General features: G+C 30.2%; 2 protein-coding genes across 3 annotated transcripts in view; one reads left to right on the top strand and one right to left on the bottom strand.

Moving 5' to 3' along the window:
• Positions 1 to 13,755, bottom strand: part of LOC119678732 (protein argonaute-2) — a 31,379-nt gene extending 17,624 nt beyond the window's left edge. The window contains exon 1 of the mRNA XM_038090738.1: positions 13,445 to 13,755. The gene's annotated coding sequence lies outside the window, so the exon portion shown is untranslated. The remainder of the gene's footprint in view (positions 1 to 13,444) is intronic.
• Positions 13,756 to 18,793: 5,038 nt separating this feature from the next.
• LOC119678734 (polyadenylate-binding protein-interacting protein 1-like) lies at positions 18,794 to 22,870 on the top strand. Of its 2 annotated transcripts, XM_038090742.1 has the most exons (3): positions 18,794 to 18,980; positions 19,043 to 19,302; positions 21,212 to 22,870. In XM_038090742.1, the coding sequence occupies exon 3, from the start codon at positions 21,266 to 21,268 to the stop codon at positions 22,637 to 22,639; it is 1,374 nt and encodes a 457-aa protein (XP_037946670.1). In that variant the 5' UTR covers positions 18,794 to 18,980; positions 19,043 to 19,302; positions 21,212 to 21,265; the 3' UTR covers positions 22,640 to 22,870. The 2 variants fall into 2 exon arrangements, with proteins under 2 accessions (XP_037946670.1, XP_037946671.1); XM_038090743.1 differs by lacking the exons at positions 18,794 to 18,980; positions 19,043 to 19,302 and adding an exon at positions 20,807 to 20,875.
• Positions 22,871 to 23,952: the final 1,082 nt, after the last annotated feature.

Below are 23,952 nucleotides of genomic sequence, written 5' to 3'. Positions count from 1 at the left end.
ATTATGATGGAATAACTTCATTGTTTTTGAAATATTAGATTTTATGTAGCTATCTATATTTGGTATATATTTTTGCAGGGTTAATCCTGAGATTTTCCCAGATGCAAATATCGTTAAACAACATCGCAAAGCGTGCACTGGCAGCTGGTCTGTCAATCAATATCAACAAAACCAAGTCTATGCGTCTCAATTCAAACAACTCAACGAAGTTTCAAATAGATGACTCCTACATCGAAGATGTGCAAAGTTTCTGCTATCTGGGAAGCTACATTTCGAACAACGGCGGCAGTCGGCAAGACATACAGCACAGGCTATCGAAAGCAAAGCAAGCGTTTGGAACCCTTAACAAAATCTGGCGTTCATTCAACATCACACAACGCACTAAGATACACCTGTACAATGCAAACGTAAAATCAACTTTACTATATGGTAGTGAGAGTTGGAACCTAACGGCAAGAGACGCACAACAGCTACAAGCCTTTGTCAATCGCTGTCTACGACGCATCCTTCATGTATTCTGGCCAGCAACCATAACCAATAATGAGCTCGGGTTTAGAATGAATCAGCCCCTTATAACTGATGAAATAATGATGCGCAAATACAAATGGCTTGGCCATACGTTAAGAAAACCCTGATGATATCGCAAGAAATGTCTTAGATTTCAACCCTCAAGGCAGTAGAAGACCAGGGCGTCCGCGCAACACTTGGAAACGACAAACTGAAGCCGAATTAAGAAATGCTGGAAAGAGCTGGAGTGAAACTAAACGTCTTGCATTAGATAGAGTTCAATGGAAACTATTTGTTACGGCCCTCTGTTCCACCTATGAATAAAAGGATTAAATAAATAAAAAATCCTGAGATTAGATATCCATAACAATTTGTATAGTTATCAAGACAATTGCCAATAATCGTACATAATGGTAGAAATTCGTACAGATTATTTATAAGAATATGGATGGACAAGAGAAGTATATTCGAATGTATAAAATATACACTTTTTACAGTTTTGACTTGCTTTTATTTAATTTGAGAGCAAAATCTACAATTCACTGCAGTTTGAAAAGTTTTTATTGTTATTAAATTTTGCATCTGTGTTATTTTTTGTAATCTTGTAAGTTCTGATGATAAGTGCCTCGTTTTTCGAGTCAGCAGAGATACAAAAAACAAAAAAATTGCAAATTCAAGGAAAAATGAAAGGAAATATAAAATATTAGCAATTTTTGATTCTTAACATTTGTATAATTTTTTTTATCTGGGGATTTCCCTCATGTTTAAATTAAAATCAAATGAATTTATTAAATCAAAGTACTATCAAGTTTTTGATAGTAGTAATTTGTTGCATAATCGCTAAATTTATTATATTTTTTAATAAAAACAAGAATCTGAACATTTGCAGACTTGGCAGGAATACTCAAATCTGAATCGTTGCAGTTCTGATTTTCCTTAAAGTACTTAATTTGGGTGAAATACATTAACCAATGCAAGAGTTTTCCACACTAGACCATAATTTCAGACCTCAGATACATCAATAAATAATGATTGGGATTTCCTATGAGAATCTGTTAATTATTAGAGCAATTGCACCCAAGCTTGAAGCGAACTGAATCGATCGAGCTTTCAAATTTTTTTAAATAATGAAATCAATAGCTATTTCTTCATATTGTAGTATATAGATAATCAATTACTGTAATTTCGATAAACGTTCCTGGAAAGACTTTCTACGATTAGATTTTTTTTGTTGAGATAATCATTGGATTAGGATATGCTACCAACTTTGAAGATTTGATATATTCAATTATTTACTCCTAATGTCATATGACCAAAAATCGGTTATATAAAACGGTTAGTCAATTATATTAAACATTTCTGAACTCGATTGGTTGGTTGCAGTGGCATTTCATTAGATAACTTTCATGTACCGCAATCAGCGATTTTTCGCCGTTTTGCTACCATATTTCTCGCAAGAACCCTAGTATAGAAGTATAGACTTAATCCATTCCGCCGAATTTAAGTAATTGAATAGGTCTTTCATCTTCACCGATGAACAGTCTGATAAACTATCAAAGAAGTATCTTCCTAAGAACCTATATCTTCTGGACCCCAAAGCCGGGCATTCACAGAGAAAATGTATTATGGTTTCTTTCTCTTGCGGGTTTTCACAACTTCTGCAGTGAGGATTATGGGAAATGCGCAGTTTCTATGCATGAGTTCCTACACACCAATGACCAGTAAGAACTGCAGTAAGTCTTGCAGTATTCACGCGGTCTCTTTTGATGAGTTCCAAGGATTTATTTTATTTATAGGTGGGCCATGTTAACCTGGAAGTTGCACGTGACTTAAGTGCTTTTCATCTGTTATTGGCAATTTGCAGAAAGTAGAGTACTTTTCTTAATGGTCTCTAGGGTAATATAGACCGGTATTGGCTTATCGGTATTCTATTTAAATATTAATGAGCCCGGATTATCATATATGTAACATGTCGTAATATTAAAAATAATTTTTACAAAAATAATATCATATTGAAAACGAAAATGCCATATTTATAATGAAAATTAAGCAACAAAAATGTTTTTCAACACTTTATAATAAACTAAAGCAAGACAGTGTTTCATTGGTTACTCAAGGTTTGAAAATTTTTAATAGAACTGATAAAACTTCTTCTAAAGAGATACTCGTAGGTCGGTACTTTAAGTGAGCTCCCCCCAATACACTATTATCAATTATTCGAAGAGATTTTTGATTGCAGGATTATACATAAAAATTAAGATAAAGTTTGAGTATCTAGTCGAATGCAATAAAATAGTATTTAATATGGTTATATCTGCTAAATGTTTGTCTGACTCTTCATAAACTCGAACAATATCATAAAAGATATATAGGTGTCTTCATAAAGAAGATCAACATACTAGATCACAAAGAGCCACAATGGTGTAAGCCTAGCTTTAATACACATTGTGTATCTGGTATTACACAAGATTGTAACTATTGTAACAATAGTTCTATATTCTAAGAATTTAAAGTTATAGTTGTGAACTACCTTGAGTTAGAAGACATAGAAATAAAGAATAAAGTAATATATATATTAAAAGTTAATGTTCGAAATGGACATAAATTACAGGTACATTTCTAAGACCAACTAATACTAAATGCTTTTTTTGTAATTCATTTTTTCTTAAAGCTATCTGTTGCATTTTAAATAAGTAAATAGTATTATGTGCAGATATTATATGCAATATTCACATATGTTCTGAGAAATTAATAATTGTCTTTCATTAAGAACAGATGCTTGATGTCCGCATATCACATGCACATATATAGACCTTTATGTATGCACGAGTAGATGGTGTATCTTTGTTGTATGCCACATATGCAACTTTGTGAATCTTCTCAAGTTCAATTCAGAACTGCAAAGATACACAAGAAAGGCACAATAACGAAGTAAAGTGGGGGAAAAAAATATTAAAAAACGAATATCCCACTTTTGGAATAAGAAACTAAAAGGCATAAGCAAAACAAACTCCATGAGATTTTGGGGATTTCAGAAAAGTGAAGTGCGTTAACGCAAGATAATAAGCGAAAAAATAAAAATTTTAACTTTCAAACTGACAAACAAAAGAATAAAGTCCAAAAACGTACAAAATCCAGATGCCGAAACAGTGAGCAACACGAAACTTTCTTATTCCAGCGGAGGAAAAGGAAGGATACGAACAATTCAGAAGGAGCGCAGCTCTGAAGAAAAAGTGCAGCAAGCAAACTTTAGAAAGTTTTTTAAAAAAATTATGAAATAAGAAAAATCGCATTAAAACTTCAGTCCACAATGAAAGTGAACTCAGCGTTTCATAGTTGAAATAATGACACTATTTCGTAATGGCGCACAATGTTCGTGACCCAATTCAAGCCACCTACTTTCCACGGTTAAAAGGGAATTGAATTATTTTTTGCGCTTTTCTACCGGAAAAATATATACAAAATCGAACCCACTTCTTTTAAACAATGTGCAGAAACGACACGCGAACGAAATTGAATTTCAAATTTATCTTCCGGTTATGCCACTTTCAGCATCTATTGATTTCAATCAAATAAACTTTTATTGGGATTTGAAATTCAATCATTAATCTCATTACGGCAGCTATAAACTATTAACCCTTTACCAACTCACTTAAGCTGTTTTATATGAAAATTAATATATGATCCACATATAACTTCTGGATTATTTTCAGAAATAATACGTTTTAATTACTATGCTAGAGCTTTTTGAGGATATTGGCCTACCTTTAAACAGCATTTTAGGCTTTCCCTGGTTTTTAAACTTCTAAGTTTACCCTATAAGAAAAATGTGAGAATAGGCCTAACTGGGTCCTTAGAACGTCAGTATAACCTAACGTACGTTACACATAACGGGCTTCTGGATGCATATTTCAAAGAATGTAATAAACCTATAAAATATATAGGTTGTAGTATTTTATATTTCTTACATGTTTGAGTATATTTTGATATAACAGAGACTTGCAAATTTTGTCTAGCAAATTAGATTGTTTTGCCGATTGTTTTGGATCGTCTTCTTTAGTAAAGTATTATTTTTACCAGATATATGTATGGTTCCAATTTTTAGATAGGGGTTGTTGCACATAGCCATGTGAGAAAACTCCACACAAGAATATATAAAAAAGATATTCAATCTTTGTATGGAGGAAGCACTTTCAGAAAACAATGTTGCCACCCTAATTTATCCACATTTTCACTTTTCCACACACTTCACTATTCAGTTGTTTGTAAGAAAGAAATGAACAATATAATTAATAAACTATTTTCTTTTTTAGTATTTCTTTATAAAATGAGAAATAATTACTTAATCTGAACAGAATATTTAAACAAAATAAAACTCAAAGCGTTGCCACAATATTGTACAAAGTGAAATGCGTATTTCATGGGCAATTTTTGAGACACGGTTGTTCTTTGCTTTTTGGTCTATATATCAAACTATTCACAATTAGTAAATGTACCATGAATGCTTCAATTTTATTGATTGAAGTTCCTTTGTAAGCATACATTTGATAATGTACTATTGAACATAACGAAATATCTGTCGATTTTTAATATCTCTTTGACATGTCGATTGATACTAAAAGTTAAGTGCAGTATTACTGCATTTTTTTAATACAGTAGGTGTGATGTAAGCTATCAGCTAATAACTAACACATAACACAAATTGAAGTTTTCCACTTTAACTCATTTCATTAACGAACTTCTGAGTAGACTCTTCCAGATGAACAATACATGCAATATTTTTTTATGTATTATTGCATCTATAGAAGTGACTAATAATATTATCGCTGATGAAGTAATAAATTTAACGTCTGTTTTTGCCTTAAAGATAAGATTGAAGCGGTAAAGTACCAACACAATAATGGAAGGTTTTCTACATATATTGCAGTCAATGATCTTGCATTTCCGTGAGTTTTGAAAACAATAAGTATAGTTGAAGACTGAGCAATTCTTACTCGTATGCATAAATTTTTTTTTTCGTATTCAAAAGATATAAAAAATACCCTATGTACACTTACTAACAAACAAATTGGAAAATCTTCTTCTTCTTGAGAAATTGGAACCTTCTTTATTGATATGTCGGCGTAAGTCGCTTTTACGAGACTAGGAGAAAATTTATTTTTTTTTGTAACAGAATTAATGGAGACCGTAATGCAGATCAGCATTACATAAGTACAAAGGTTCTTTTACTATTCTTATATAAGCGTGTTTATATAAGCTCAGTTTTTGAAATATAGTTTGAGCAGAATTGTTACTTAAGATATAATATCAAACTATATATAATAGTGCTATATAAAAACATAAATACATAAATACGGCAATATTAGCAGCAAATGTATTATCTAAAAACAGCATATAGTATGTATTTTCTCATTCGGAATTTAATAAAAAAACGTACGCCTATGCAAAAGTACGATTCTATAAATCGAATAGATACCGACATGAGAAGTAGAAAGTACAAAATTAAAAGACATTTTAATTTCGCTTTCAGTAAATTGCGAAGTGCGCACAAAGTCTTTCGTTGGCGATCCGAAAAATATATAATAAAAGGTGGAAATTAGTAAGTGAAAAAAAAAAAAAATCAAATACTACTCGTATATGTACAATTATCTATATTCACTGGTGTACACAATAAAGCATGTCTACGTTGCGAGCGCATGTATCTGTGAGATACAAATGCGATAAGCAAAATTTTAAATCGTTGTTGTTACTGCCGTTGATGTCGATGTTGATGCCGATGCCGATGACGGCGTGCAACATGGTAAACATTGCTAACAAAACTGCTTGGATAACACAACAAAAGCCTCAAGCGCCACCCTCGGTAATTGCGAAAATTACGAATATAAAAAAGTAGTGAACAAAATTCAGAGAGTTTCGAACGACGACGATGGTGCAGTGCAGTCAGTCGAACCGTACGAATAGCGGATTTGTGTATCTCTCCTGAAGCGGCAAATGATGTGAGCACGAAAATGGCATCAGTCGGCACAAAAAAACTTATCTTGAATGCACTGAAATGCATACAATTTACTGCAATGAAATATTGAAATCCAGTCAGTTGGGAATGTGGGAAAAAGTGGGTGGCTGAGTGCAGATAAAATGGGGATAAACAAAAAACGCAGCACAGTTTAACGTTTGCGGTGAAAGTTTCGCAAATAAACAATATTGCAAAGTAGCGAAGTAACAGAAGTAACGGAGCATTTCTATCTTTCAGATGCAACTGAATGCTTTACTAATATAATTGTCTACATCATACCTTACACGTCTGTCTTTGAACAGATCTGACTTTGAAATTGAAGTGTCTCAAGTTCAAAATTTGTATAATTTTAGCCTAACTAGACAACTAGAGTAACATACCTTCAATTACAAATGAATTTTTTTACGCATTATTACTGTCTACACTATTATCACTGCAAGAGGGTACAATAAATATTACGAGGGTCTCTATTTATGTTTTAAGCCCAATAATGAAAAAATACTGACTTGTCGTTGAAAATTACTTTATTAAAAATTGTATCTCGAAGTATTCTCCTTTATGATTAATAAACATTTGCATGCGTTCGAACCATTTGTCAAAGCATTTTTCTTGATGGATATGGAGAATGATCCGACATAGTTGCCACATGGCCAGTTTTCCCAAAAGAACAAGCGACCATTTGTTTCGAAGTGCTTCGAGTGTGAACAACTTTTATTGCATTTGATTCATCTCGAAACACCAATTCAATCAACTGCTGTTTACGTTCCGGTTAATACGCATACATCCATGGTTCGTCAGCATCGCCTTTGTACTTTTTGAGCATTTGTGTGCACCAATCGACACGAGCTTATTTTTGAGATTTTGTCAAATGATGGAGGATCCAACCAGACCAAACCTTTCTGAAGGCTAAATGATCGTGCAATATTTTATAAATGTTGGTGAAACTAATGTCTAGGGTTCCCTAAATCTCACAGTATGCCGCATGACGATCTTGCCTTATCAGTTTTTGCACAGCATCAATGTTTTCTGCCACAACAACTAATTTTAAACAACCTTCTTGAATTTCGTCACTGCGGCCACGATTAAAATCATTGTACCAACGTTTCACAGTGGCAGGATGGAGCTTCATCGCCAAAAGCGGAAGTAAGTTAATCGATGCACTCTTGTTTTGATACTCGTAATCCACGTCGAAAGTCGTAAGAAATCATCGAATGACAATTTTCTCGCGTTAATTCCAATTTTTCTCGAACACTCAATTTACAAATGACTGTAAATAACAGAAATAATGCTTTTTTAACAAACAGTCTAAGTTAAGTTATGTTTAATAAAGTCAAACTTTCGTATGGTGATGTCAGTTGACACCTGACAACAATCAGTGTTACCAAGGCTCAAAATCAAAATAGTGACCAACGTATTATTGTTATAGTAGTCTTGCATTGTGATACCATTGGGAGATTACCCTCAGCTACGCAATTACTTCTAGTAAATCATTTCATTTTAATGAAAAATCATTTAAGTTTTATTCAGTTGAGTGTGTCCAACTCTTTCAATTCCTCGAAGTTGACTTTGTCTAGTATCTCTCAACGAAGTCATATTACAACACTCTGAGTGTGTTCAACTCTTTCAATTCCTCGAAGTTGATTTTGCTTAGTATCTCTTAAAGTAGTAGTATTACACCTCACCAACTTAATTGCAATTCAGACATGCATGTTTTTAATCCTATAAGATAATAAAAATCAGAAATATTTTTACCTGAAGAACTTATAATCATCATCATCCATGACAGTCTTCCATTCTTCTCTGTTTTTTACTTTTGTTTTCCAATTTCTTATGTTCATTTCTTCTAAGTCCTGCTGCACACTGTCTTTTCATCGTTTTCTTTGTCGCCGTCTTTTTCTGCTTCTCTTCTTCCTTCTACTTCGTTCTCATAAATCTGAAGCGGTACTCTTATATCCGGCATTTTTATCACATGTCACATCTTAACCAACCCATTTTAACCGCTGCTTTTTCATACATTTGTTGATTGCAGCACCTTCAGCTATCCGTTCTAGCTCATGGTTGTATCTTATGCGACATATCCCGTGTTCTTTTACGGGGTCAAACATTTTTCTGAGTATTTTCCTTTCTTGCTTGCTTCAGTATTGAAGAACTTATATATAATATCAATTAAAGTTCTGTAAAGGCGTATCATATCTGAAAGTCTTGCACACTAAATATTATCTGTCAGCTTGCAGTGAGATATACCAACGAACGTTTGTCATCAAGGCTATAAAATTTATTGTCATTCATTTAATATATGGACAAACGATATAAAATTATGCTTCTTATATATAATAGAATTGGAATACTTTCGTCTGAAATAATTTTGACTGCATTTAACATAATTCAAGGAAAACATGCGAAAACTGACATGTGAAATTAAAAAATTGTATCTCAAAGTACGTTTACGTGCAATAAGGCGCATACTCATTCGGATATACATATGTATATAACATATATGTACGTACGGATCTATAGGTAATTATGTGAATTTTATTATTTGCATGTTGTTTGCATTTTGCTCCAATTTGTTAGTTTTACTTGAGAAAATCTTCTTGATTAACTGACGGTAACCTTATAAAACCCTATGAAAAAATAAAAATATTTTTCTCTTTGTTTTGCCACATCAAATAAAATTTGAACTAAAATTGTTTTTATCCACCAAGCGCTCATATTCGAAATCTGTATCTTTAGTGTAGATTTCGTGTGCTTCGTAGTGCTTCGTAGTGCATGTGTGTCAGTGTATCTCTAAGTTTGGCTATATGTGCTGCTTCGATTGCGTATCTCTCAAGTTCAATGTCAAAAATGGTTCTTGCGTCTTGTGTCTTGCTTATACAGCTTTTTCCTCCTCTATTTCGCTTTAGTTGAAACTTTCGTACTTTGGTTTTTGTTTTATCAATTAACCTTACTTCTTTCCCCAAACACATTTGCTTCTGTTTATCTTTCAATTTTAAATTTGAAGTTGGCGTATTTCGGAATTTCGTTCCTTAGTTTATTTTCATTTTTGCACTTAGAGTGCGTAAATTTTTTGTTATTTTTAGAAAAATTGCCGAAAAAACCTAACATTTATGCAATCGTAAATGTGATGTTTTAAACAATAAAATATATTTTTAAGTTAGAATTCAAAGTAAAGAACTACTTTAAGGGCACATGCACAGTTATATTGTAAATACAAATATTACTTATTAAGCTAATTATTCAATAAATAAGAACACAAAACAAAGAACTCTTAGTATTCGAAATTTTATGTCTAGACAGATTTCTGACATAAATTTAGCTTCGGCGGGGAATTTGAAGTACACAATTCCGATCGTATGAATTGGAAAAAGGGAACTTCTGGTTTGAAAACATTCAAGATCCCCTGATATACTGACGGTTTCAAAACTGAACAAGGATCTTTGATCCCTATAACCATAATCTTACTTGCACTGATTATATACCGTACTGGCTTCGAAGTGGAAGGTTGCGTCATTAAGGTATACGTTCCGCAAGGCGAAACAGTAGTAATTTCATGGCATACCGATGTGTTCGAAAACAAAGAGAGTCTTTGAGATTAACATCACAAGTTTGCTCGCGCTGATTGTATAGCCTACTGTTTTCTAAATCTGCGTAAAATATCGCAAAAACTAAATGCGTCCACAACTAAGTCGCTAGAAAAAAGAAAGAAGTTGTTATTAGCATGAAGTTTCGGGAAACCATCAGGTTTAAGAGCTGGATCATTCTTACAAGTACGGCAAGTAAAAGAAACCAGAAGTTGTTAGCAAGATACGGATCACCATGGTTTGTGTTAGCCACTGAATAAAATTGATAGTCTGGGGAAGCTGAACGTCGGCTCTGCTTAAAAACAGATGAGATTTTCATTGACAGTGGCAATGGCAGCAGCTCATATTCTCGGTTGATATTAGCATATTTACCAAGAGAGCTATTCTGGCCTTCATTTGAAGCGCTGAATTACTTTTTCTCTGTTAGAGTCGGTTGTTATCATAGAGGATCTACTACGCTTCAAACGAACGTAGTACCCTAGTCCGTTTAAAGCCAATACTCTGTTAATTTTGTGTTGTATTAGCACATTGTAGGGGACTTATTCTATTCTTGATCATATAATCTAGAGATAACAAAAACTGTACAATTTTGCTTAATCTTATTATAATTATTTGTTTCAATGAATCATATTATAATTCATTGTAATTTAAAAATGTTTTTCCAATCATCAACATCTTTAATCGCAAAATTAGTAAAACATTACATATATAGACATATAGTTTATAAATAATGTTATTACTATAGGTAACAAATAACTATTCCCTTTAGAATTGAGTACTCTGTGAATTTATAAATCACTTTAAAAAATTTTCAACGTGGACGAATTCCATAAATAACCTTTTCTCCTTCCTCTAGCATAGTTAACTTCGCAAGATATTAAATTAACAAAATGGAGGCATACGTAGTATTTAAATGTGTAATTATAAGCACACAAGACAAAGTCAAAAGTAGCATCGCCTTTAGAGAAGATAGAGTAAACCCAAACGAAGGATATATTGCCTTTTTACTATTGTAACTTTTATTGACGATTTAAATACGGTACATTAAATCTGAACATAGGAGGTTTATTTCTTTCAAAAAACAAAGAAAATGTCTTAATTTAAACATCTTTAACTTTTCCTTTTTTTAGTTTTAAATATTTTCAGGAATTAAAGTTTTAGGAATTTTGTGCTCTCTCGACGGTGTCGACAATGTCAATGTCAAACGTGGGAGGTAATTTATTTTATTCCTGCCACCTATTGCATCCCATTTCATAATATTACGAAATACGCACAAAAAATATATTGTAAATAAATGTAAGAGCACACGAATTCACGTTAAAGGACATCACAAAAAAAGAAAATAGAAAGAACATAACGAAATACGAAAATTGAAAATTGAAAAAATAACGAAAACAATAAAATATTTAAAGCTTCTGTAATATTGTCGTTTGACCTTTTCAATTATACATAAGGAGTCTGCATTCTTCTCTTTCACTCTCGTATAATTTAGCGACAAAAAGCTTTTAAGTTTGTGAGAAGTCACCAAACTTATACACAAACGACGTGTTGTAAGTTTGAGGAAGGTTGCGTTTATTTACGTGCACAACCAGTGGAGCTTATGTACTGGTTGAACTTATCCTTGTGTTCCGCTGTGTACAATTCACTCCTTTCGCTTTCTCTGATGCAGAAGTTCTCTGGTTTCCTTTTGTCTATCTGTTTCGTTCACTGTTTGAAGCTTTGATTTCTCAGTCTCTCTGTTTTGGTAGTTATTCCTTTTTACTACCCATACCTATGGTTGTACTTGAATAGGAAGTAGTCCTGCGAAATTCAGCTGTTTCGCGTCCTTAAAGTTTTCAAATGTTTTACTTGATTTATCAATATCCAACATATTCGTTGTTGGTATACGTGTATCCTTTTACAAAGTTAAAGTTGTGCGGTGAAATATAGTATTCCTTACATTCCCCGCAACTGCTGCTTATTATGTGCGCCGGTGAAAAGGGAGAACTGAAGTAGTTACTTGATTTGGCTTTCTGCCCATTTTTAACATTGTATTTTTCTATCTTCTTTTCAATAGATGGTGGAAAGAATGTTTCTATAGAATTCGTTTCATTTTTAATTACAAACACTTACCATATTTTTGTTTTAGGAGCATTTAAAAAGCTTAATTTTATGCCTATAAATATTATTCCCAAAACTGAACTTAAAGGATCTAAACAGGACTTCGTATTAAAATAAATGCTTATAAATAAATAAAATGTGAGTTATTTTATGTTTTCGTCAAATCTTCTACTTTCTAATGTAGTTTATTATTTAAAATCACATCTATTAAATCCGAAGTTTTGTTATAAGAATAGAGTGCTATAATATCTTATAGTCTATGTTAAATTGCAATTAAATATTTCAACTTCATATAATATCAAAGATTCACTTTATTCGTATAATAATATTGTATATAACATATCACAAATTTTTTATATCATTTTAAAACAGTTATTTTAATTTCTAATACATTCAATATCACAAATTATTGGATATCTTCATAATCGATAATAAAAAATCGATAAAAACACCACATCTCCTCATATCAATTGTAATTATAAATTTGAAGATCAATATTAATTATTGTTTTTTTGATGGTATGTAATTTGAATTAATTAAAAACTCTTGAATTATAATCAAGTAACAAATTAGTAAAAACATTTATATAACAGTTATATAAAACTAATATTGATATTTTTTTAATTAAAACTTAATAGAAGTAATATTTTCAGTAGACTAATATATAGAAAATTAAGGCGTATGGTACTAAACAGATATATAAAAATATATTGAAAAAATAACAACAATAAATATTAAAAATTGATACAAAATAAGATACAAAAACAAAATTAGTAACAACAAAAACAAAAAAAAATAAAATAAAAAAAAAATGCTTTGTATGTTTATAGGTTGCGATGCACTCAGATTTAGGCTTCGGTTTTGATTTGTGCTTAACTAAATAGTACTACTTTGAAGCATTTCTATATATTCAATATATATTCAATATATATTCTATATATTTCTATATATTCTCTCTTGCACAGGTTTTTAGGCGGAGCTGATGAAACTATTATTGGTACCAAAGAATTACCGTTTTAACCTAAATATATATTATTCATCTTGTTTGAGGTAGAATCTTCTGAACAGAATCACTCTCTGGACCTAGGTTTAAGGATATATTGAGTTCGATTTTAAAGCTTTAAATGCCATTTAATATCACACAAATCATTAAAGTGCAATTTACTTAATACATTTTACCCTTATATATTAGATATATTGTAATACATATAATAATATGTATATAGATACATTATATACTTACTTTACGTATTGATTTGTTAGAATTTTCAATTCCTCGTCAATTCAATTAAATCAGCAGTTGATTTGCAGCTGTTGTCAAACTTTGTTTGCAATTTAATTGCTTAACTTTATTAATAATTATTAAGATAATTACTTCGTTATGTTTATAGTGATAAACGTTACATTACATTTACACGATCAAGTAGAATTTTTGCTCTTTTGAGTTTGATTTTGATTTGAAGTTTTATTAATTTTAAAACATTTAAGAGAAAATTTACAGTTGCCGACAATACTCGTACATAAACATTTGTACTATTGTTTTTATGCACAAAAATACATACATACACACAAAAAATAATTAAGTTTACAGATAAAACATTATTTAAATTTTATTTTCATTTACTTTTTGCTGACTTTTGTTGTTGGGAATTATGAATAATTTTGTCTATTTTACATTATTATTTAACATAATTTTTTAATTGTTTTATGTTTCAATTATTTAATTGGAATTGTTTCAAAATATATATGCTATTTTGAAATTCACATTTTAGGCCCAGCAACTACTTTTTGATTAACACAAGAAAATTGGTAACGATAAAACGCAATTTCTGCCATCATACGAGGGGCGTCAATATGCAATACGAACTAAACTGTGGAGTTCAGTTGAGTGGGTTGTTGGGTGGTTGTGGGGAGTATGAGAAATACACATATATGATATTACACTTAATATCAGCAATATTAATTTTCTTTTTAATTATTTTACATTTAAAAACACTTGTGTATTTTTGTAAATTTTATTTTTAAAAGAATTTTTATTTTCATTTCTTTTTTTGCTTTTCACTTCTTCCTTCACCAGTTCCAGCTGCTGTTGATTTTGCTGGTTAATACTGGAGGCTCGAACACATATGCATTTGCAGTATTTCACTTTGTTATTGCAATTAGCTTTTTGTTTTTATATTTATTAAAGCTTTGGAAATTTTACTCTGCTTTAAAAGGTAATGCATAAAAAACAGAAATTGATTAAACATAACACGTTAAGCAGAAAATACGGTTATTTTCGTTACTGTAATTGTTCTCATATCGCAAAATGTAAATATTACTAACAGTTAACGAATTATTTAATTTTCCCGGCAAAATTACTTTGTAACTGTTAATAGCTATTGATGATAATTACCTTTAACAAACGTTTCAACACTACATATATTTAATATTATTTTATTATATATAAAAAAAAGCCGCAACACAAAACATTGTTCCGCTATCGCTGTGACGACAACAATAATTTCGATATTGCTCTGCTGCTTGTTGTTTGTTATTAAATTGTTTTGCTCCTAGTCGTTGTATATAACAGAGTATATAACACAGTTGTTGTTGTATATGTGTGTACACAAAACTTACACATTTTAAAACTTGAGCTTTTTTTGTGTAGTGGCCGTTACACAGAAGTTTAATGCTGTGCTTAGATTATTGTACTTAATTCGACAAATATGTAACAACGCAGTATATGCTATATTCATATACAATCCATGCAAAATCATATACAAAAAATGCAAATAAGTTTTGTTTGTAATTTTAGCTTTCAAGTTGTAATTTTAGCTGTCAATTGTTGTTGCTCTCAATATAAAATAAAAATTTTTGACAGCTAAAATCACAAATAAAAGTCTGGTGTGAATCCAGTATAAGTGTAAACATAGTATAAGTTACTGAATAAGCCTTAAATGGTCTTAATCTATGTATATACATAAATGCACTTTTTAACGAAAGCTGTACACTGGGTTCACACTAGAGTTTTGTTTGTAACTTTAGCTGTCAATGCATAATAAAAATTTTTGACAGCTAATTTATATTTCAGTATAAGTTATACTGGATTCACACGAGGGGTTTATATATAATTTCAGCTGTCAAAAATGTTCATTTTGCATTGAAAGCAACAACAATTGTCAGCTAAAATTACAAACATGACAACTAAAATTACAAACAAAACTTTAGTGTGAATCCAGTATTACGTTTTAATATTTGGCCAAGGTGAGCTGTTTTGTTGAATTATGTACTGAGAAATTAACAAATAGATGTAAATTGTATGTATACAGATATAGAAGCAAAATAATCACTAAATTAGACCTATTTACATTATTATATATATATATTGACTTAACAGCTTTATTTTTTGTTTGTGTGTCTGATTGGAGTTTCCTTAGTATACGTTTGAATAATTATTTTCAATATTTTAGTATACATGCAAAAAAAATTAAAAAAATTGATATTTTATTTTAAAATTTTAACGTGAACGACCAATACTAGCCGTCAATAATTTTTTGTTTCTTTAAGCTAATCGAATATTGTTTTGAGCAAATCAAAATTATAATTTTTTATTGTTGGAAGCTCTACAATTTTGCATGTATTGCCAATAATCATTGAGCACGAAATCGTGTTTGAGAGAGAGCTTAATCAAAATGGTTTATCTTATTGTTGCATATGATTTTTGAAGCGCAACTATATTTCTTGGAATTGTTATAGTAATTAACGTTATTGTTTAGTTGTATTCACGATTTTAAACTTCCCATTTGATATGTATAACAAAAAAGGTAAATCAAACAGAAGGCATTTAACCGTAAATCTATTTGAAAAAATTATATGTACCTGTGTGTCATATAGAATCACACCATTTGCACTTGTGTGCTTAATAGCAACAGCAAAATACACTCGCCATACAACCATATATAAAACAGCTACGACGCAAAAAACAATTGCCGCTTCTCTCGTTTGCTTTATTGCTAATTTTTTGCCCGCAAACTTGTATTTATATCAATTTGTTTTTAACTTAACTTCGCTTTCCATTTGTTTGTAAATAAATCTTTTTGCTCTATAGCCCGTCTTTTAGTGTTTAAGTTCCTTACTTCGCATTAACAATAAACAAGCGTTGCGCGAAGTTTCTCCGGGATTGCAGAACGATAAGCAGGCGAAGCAATAGGGGTTCAGCTTATGTACATACAAATGAAATGAATTCAAATGCAGTAATACGAGAAAGCTTTTTTGTCTCCAAGCTTTGCGTTGTCTATCAAATAGTAAACAAACTTTTAAATATTCTAGTAACAAGTGGTATTTTCTGGAATATTTGTTGCTGTGGAATGGGCGAACTTAACCGGTCTATGAGGATGTTTACAATTTTAAATAAAAGTCCTTATGGGAAACCGTATAATATCAATTATTAACTTAGCTTGAAACTTGTATTACCATTTAGTATACTTAACGCTGTTGGGGAATTAGTTTAAACTTTTTTTTCATAAATTGTTATTAAATAGGATTTGTCTATGGATTAAAAATTGCATAGCAATAATCTCTGGAATTGATTATATACAATTAAATAATATGGTTTTTGCTATCAGACTGAGCATATTTATAGAGTCATGTGAACGTATATATGTATATATTATTTTTATGAAGAACTTTGACATGTAATGTAAATCAGAATGAATGTAGATTTGGTTTCTTAAGAAGTATGTGGTTCGAAAACGGCGAATAATTATTATTTATGTGAAGCTGTAGGACATATGTTCATCAATTACTCAACCAGTTAATGTAAATAAATGTAAATATTAATTTACATTTCATAATTAGCAATAATGATTCCACAAATAAAATTAGATGTTCACATTGCAGTAACGCACATTGTTGTGAAAAATTAAATGTGTTAAATTAAGTTTTCAAAAATGATTGAAAATTAAATAATATATTATATAGAATGAAGTCCAACGAGAAGTTGGTTGATTTGTTTTATAAATTAATTTTTGTGTAGATTTATTTCCAAAAATTTGTTATTCGGTTTTGTTCAAATATTTGAGATTGTAGGAATTATATATAAATAATTTAAAAAACACAGCAATACTTGGTCCTTTTACCTCAAGTTTACGTCCATGTATCTAACATTAGTCATCCAGATATTACTGCCATTCATCCAAGTTTTAACCAGAGAGTCCATGGTTAACCAAAGATTTTGCTAACATGCAAAAGTTCGAGAGTTTTATTATATTTTTTTATTTTGTAAAATAAAAATATAAATATAAAAATTCTGGATTGTATGCTTATATGCTATTATATAAAATAATAGGTCTGTTCCATGAGCTACTCGCAGTAACTTCGAGTATCACTGTGTATACACAAGTGCGATCCACCAGCAAATTTTCGAGTAAACGAGAGCATCTGTCGAAATTTGAAAATGTTACACAAACTTTACTCGTACATTTTATTTCAAGTAAAATTTGTGTTGATGTGTGAATTGAATTTAAATTTTTGTATTGTTTATTTGTCCGGCACTGGTGTTCTTACCAGACTTTACACAAAGCCGTTCCATGAAAATACATATGTGTAAAAAGCGAATTTTGGCACTTTATTTGTATTACGCTCTCAGTTTGTACTTTATTTATGTTTTACTCGAGTTTTACTACGAGTAGCTCGTGAAACAGACCTAATAATAAAGATCAAATAACTACTATAACAAAGCAGCTACGAATATGTAAACAGTTACGAATATGTATCCAATATGTAAGCAAATCACAAACGAATAACTGCTTATTTTAAAAATAACATATGGAACAACAACACTGCTTTCTTATTAAGTCCAACCTTTTTGAAACCTTTTGTGAACAATTTTTGAAAGTACATACGAAATTTCAGTTAACTGCTAACGAATGATTTCGTTAATTCTTCATTTTTCGTGTTGTCATTGTTCGTAACAAATACGTTATTTCTTCTATTTATTATTTTACTGTTAAAAGGCATGAAATTCATATTTTACATTTATTAATGTAAAAAAAATATATTCTTACCAATAATTGCAAATAATTGTTATTCATTTCAAAATTTTAATTTTATGTATTATTTCGTGTTTTGCATACATAAGCCTAACAAAATCTCCAAATCTTCTTTTGTTTGTTTTTTTGCGACATACTTATAAAAAAAATGCCTTATATAAACGTTTAACATTTGGAAAGCAACTTTAGCAAAGTTTGATAGCTAAGGCCGTGTGCGATTTCAAGTAAATTGAGGTAAAGTAAATTGAAATTTTCTAGGAAGTTTTTGCATTGCATATATGTAAATATTTATTTAATTATTTATTGCAGTTATTTATTATTTTTGGTTAAAAGTTTTCATATATATTTATTTGTTTATTAAATATATATATATAAAAATACATATTATAAAATCGGTTAATCGATGTTTAAAGAAAGAAGTGGAAATTTTTACATTTGTCATGCATATTTATTCATACGAATAGTCCGCTTGAATACAACACGGTGCGATATATTATTTTATTAAAAAGTACTTAATGAAACACTCTTGTAGCACACGTAGTTAACCCTGGTACCTTCATTTCAGAAATCGTCCGCTTGCCGACGTATTTCGTTAATGTCGCTCGTATGCCAGACGGGTACTGCGTCTAAATAAGTAAAGATTTGTGAAGTTTGTGTAATTAAAAAATTATATATCTAGCATTTGAAAGAATATTTTGTTACTTATATTTTGTATTCGTTATCATTCGTGGCAATATAACAAATTAAGTAATATTTCTTTATTTTTTTATACGATTAATACCGATTATATATTAAAATTTTCTCTTAAGGAAAAGATAACTGAAGTCAAAAAAGTAGTATTTCTTGTATTTTGTTATAAAATATAATAAAAAAAAAAGAAAATACGTAAAAAGTTCGATTTGCCGAAAACGACTAAAAATTTTGAGTTGCAAAAGTCAAGCAAGCGAAGAAAATTTAACAACGCTGGCATCTGTAAACGACAACAACAACATATCCTCAGTTTTAATTGCAACAAAAAGAAGTGGCAAAAGTTATATTTTGGATAGTCAATAGACAACGTAAAAGAAAGGTAAATATCAAATTTTCTGTATGTGTGTAAATATGTATCATATATTGAAAGTAATGAGGGTTTAATAAAGTGAAATCAATTTTGAATGCAAAATTATAAAAATTATAAAAATTTGCATCAAATTTTGCAGTAATGCTAAAATATTTCTCTTGCAATTGAGCAAAATACGTGCCACGCATCTGTGATAAATTAATGAATTCCAACATTTTAATTTTAATGTGAATGGCGAATATTTAAGCAATTAAATAGAATTATGTATTATATTTGGATGCGTGTTTACCCATACATAGACACGTAAGGTCAGTAGTACAGTACAGCCCGCAATTTATGTGCGTTGTACAAACACTTAAGCGGGATTAAAGAAATGTTTTTCATTTCCTTTAAACTAATAAATTAGTTGTTTTTTTAATTTAATTTATTATAAATATAAAATACAATCACAATTATTTTATCTAGTTGTTGTTTTATTTTAAAAAGGCGATTCATAAAAATATTTTTCTTATTGATTTTAATATATGCAGTAGAGTAGGACACATTTTTTAAGATTCACATCGATGTCCACACTTTAATATTGATTAGATAGATTATTACTGACACTTTTGTTTTTTAATTACCGGTTTTTGAAACTTTCTGCAGACTATGTTTTTTTTTTAATGAATTATCTCTTTGGTTATCTATAAAGAATATTTTTTATTTTTGTCTAGTGATTTTTTTCTTTAAAATTTTATTTATTTTTTTTATTAAATTAAAAATTAAAATCTCATTAACAAGGAAGTTTCCTTCAAATCGAATAGAATTTTACTTAAAAGTAATATTTATCGAAATTTGGATAAATATATATTTGATCAAGTGCATCAAAAATTATCAGATGACTTATCTGACTGAACCGTTTTAGATATACTGTTTTTGCGATCGGAACTACAACATAAATGCAGTAATCAAATTTGACTGATGCCATACAAATCCTCCTCTTAATGAGAAATTTGATATGATTCTATGCCTTGATAATGAGATAGTGGCTAGTGGGTTATAACACGTTTGTTACCTATCTGTAAAGAGAGAAGTCTTCGGAAATTCAATAATAAATTTATATCATATACAAATTAGCGTCATTTCTAGTATTTTATAGAGAGGTGCAGATGTCTTGGAATAGAAAACAAAAAATGAATTTATTTCGTGTAGTCATTTTCAAGAAAACTTGTCTTTTTGGTATATATAGATTATTATGAGGTTTGCTAATCGAATCAGGTGCTTGCATTAACAAGGTAATGACCTCTCGTTTGAACACCAACTGCACGATGTATTTTATGTATACACAATTGTCATTTTTATTTACTTATAAATAACACAGCAGACAATAATACATAAATAAATAAACATTTTATTGGGTCTTATTTGTAAATACGGTATCTTTTTTAAAGTTCAATCAGCTTGTTACATGGAAGCAGCTTAATATGTATATAAAAATAAATATATATAATTAATAGAACATCTTTATTTTTAAATTTATTTAAATTCGTTACCTAAGTTAATAAGAAGCAGCTAAGCGATATTCAAATTTTACTATTCAAGTGTAAGTAATTTTTAAATATTTATTTATTCTACTGAATATATATATATATTATTTATATCTGGTAAAAAAAAGTTTTGTTCTCCAGAAATTATGTTTTTGTTTAGGATTAGAAGTTGATGAGATAAAGAAAGCAGAATGCAAGTTTACAAATCATCTAGTTATATTCATTTTATTTATTTTATATATATACATTATACATTATGCAGTGATGTGTAAGTATTATAAATAAAAAAATAATTATGTTCATATTTTTACATAATTTAAATACACATATATTAAAAAATTTTATTTATATCAATATTTTTAAACAAACTTCTTTTATTACATGTTTTTCAGAGTTTTCAATACTGTTAACAACTTATAATTTGCTGTATTTCGTCAACTTTTATCATGTATGACCATCACGAAGAAGATAAAACTCCAATACGTGCAGTTTTTAGTTTTGCTGATGACGATGAAGAAATACGTCCACCGAAAACCAACTTTATGCTATCAGCCAACGCTCAGGAGTTTGTGCCAACTCACAACACTAATAGTATTCAAGATCGTTTATTGCAGAATCAAATGGGTGGCAATTACTATCATCACAATAATGCACATAATACCCAATATCAATCACGTCATCGTCACAATGGTTACCACCAACCAAATAACTATCAGAATAATTATCAACGGCACTCAAGGCATCATAACATGAATCATACCAGAAATTATCAGTCGCATCATGACCAACATCAGTCACAGATGATGGCTGCTCAAATTTCACAATGCACTTCCTCAGTTCAAAACCGTTTACGCATTGGTGACTCAAAGGATAAAACTAATAGTTACAATCAGCAACAAAATTGTCAACCGCCAGCAGCCAGTACCCCAGAAGTAGAAACCATAGCTATTGATTACCTACAAGGCTGTATAACGTGTCTAAATGACAATCCTGGTCAATTTGATACAATAGCTACTCGTTTCCTAACAATTTATGAAGGCTTGGAAAATAATTGCAATGTTATTGCTATAGCAATGGAGATTATTTTCGAAGAGTCCATTAAGAAGCCTAATTTCCGATACATGGGTGCAAAGCTGTATAATTTGTTGCATATGTTAAACCTCAAGAAGGATTCTTTGTTCCATTTGTTACTTGAAGCTAAACTCAACCATCATCAGGATGAAATGATGTCTAAGATGAGAAGCAACCAAGAGCAAATGGTACGCGAAACTGCGTTATTTTTAGCTGAATTATACATGCAGCTGCGCGGCGATGATACTCGCATATTACTTATAGCTGAGAACATAATGCGCACTCTCAAATTATTAATTTCTAAGGAGACTGCAGATAATGTACGTTGCATATGCCTTACATTAAAGTTGGCAGGTTTTGACTTAACAAAAGATTGCCCAGCCGAAATGCAAGAAATAATAAACATTTTAGATGGCATTAATCAGAAAAATCCAGGAAAATATCCATTGGCAGTAAGCGTTATTTCGTTGCAAAAAAATAACTGGGGACGTAAGTGCAGTTCCTCTAATTCTTTTAGTGAATCGGAAAAGATTCCCGAACCTTTACGCACTAGTGATGAGCCGATCTTCTATGGTCCAGATGGCCGCGAACTAACAGCCGAAGAAGCAGAGTTTCTTCAGGGAGGCGCAACAGGGGGTGGCTCAACCGATGATGAGGACCTTACCGAGTTAGAAGTAGATTTCGACCCAGAAATGGATGAAGAGGCTGAGAAAGCATTTAAGGAGTTCCGTCAGCAAAAAAGAAGTTGAATGTGGAACGCTTGCAGCACACAAAATTCAAAAACCATTAACACAACTTAAATTTTCTTTTGTGATTTCTCTTTATATCGATTTATATATATTACTAACCTGTTCAATTTTTAATTTATTTGTAAATTTTGATTTTTAATTATTTTGGCAAAGCTGTAGGCAAATTGAAAATGTGATATTTTGCAAAACGTGCTGCGAATTCAATAAATGTTTCTTTTCTTTTATTATTAATTGAATAATTAAAATAGAACAAGCAAACATAAAGACATACTTAAAGACTTCGAAAACTAATGCTCTTCAATTTCAAAAAAAAAACTTTTGTACTCTATTTTGTATTTTGAAAAGATTAAAATTGTAAATTGCCAAGCGCAACACTCAAAATGCACGTTACACTGAACCACAAAAGTACCTCAACGCACTTGCACTCAGCTTCGCGTTCCCTTTGAATTTTTGTTGATCTTTATTCACATCTTCAATTAAATAGGTTCTTAGACAACTTAGTTAATTAAATTGTAGACGTTAAGTTAGTCCTTTATTTTTCTAAAACTAAAAACAAAAAAAAACCGAGCGTTAAGATTAATAAAAAAATATCGTTTTAAAAAAAGTTTTAATATATTTGTTAAAAAATACTAAGAGGAAAATTGTTATTCTTAAGAGATTCTCATGTTATTTAAGATTTCATTTAGGTGAGATATGATTTTAATTGATTTTTTTCGATAAGGAACAAATTATATATAACGAATAATATATTTACATACTTTTTTGTATGAATTATTTTTTTTGTTTTATTTCGTCTACTTATTAATCAGAACAATTGTAAGACTTGTGAATGTACCTTTTAAGAAAGAGAAAAGTCAAGTAAACGATTGATTTACAAATAATTAATTAAATACAATATACGAGCATTTCTCATTTTACGAACTTTTCAAACGTATCTTAGACTATAGTACATAGAAATTGTGCAAATATGTTGATAAGTTTGTAAAGTATTTTATTTAATAAAATATTTTCAGCAAATTACTGTTTAAAATTGTTTTAGTCATTTCATACATTATAAGAAAACCCCTAGAACAAGAGAAATGACACGGTAACCTTAGTTAGACGAAGTTCATATCAAAGCTATTTATGTTGTCTATTAGAAAAACACTACTATTAAGGAAGCTTTGAACTTCATCCGCTTGTATTATCTAAAAACAAAAGTGATAAACAATTAACTTATATACAGAGAGCAAAATATTAAGCAAAATATTATCGTCATGTTCACTAAAACTATTGTACCAACAATTTAATACTGCTTTATAGTTTGTGGTTAC

Source organism: Teleopsis dalmanni, chromosome 2, assembly GCF_002237135.1.
Source record: "Teleopsis dalmanni isolate 2A chromosome 2, ASM223713v2, whole genome shotgun sequence".
In the NCBI taxonomy this organism is placed as follows: domain Eukaryota; kingdom Metazoa; phylum Arthropoda; class Insecta; order Diptera; family Diopsidae; genus Teleopsis; species Teleopsis dalmanni.
The sequence above is the reverse complement of the archived record's forward strand: the minus strand, read 5'-3'. Positions and strand labels throughout refer to the sequence as shown.

Coding starts and splice junctions, on each gene's coding strand:
- LOC119678734 (XM_038090742.1), top strand. CDS start 21,266: ATGTATGACCATCACGAAGAAGATAAAACTCCAATACGTGCAGTTTTT.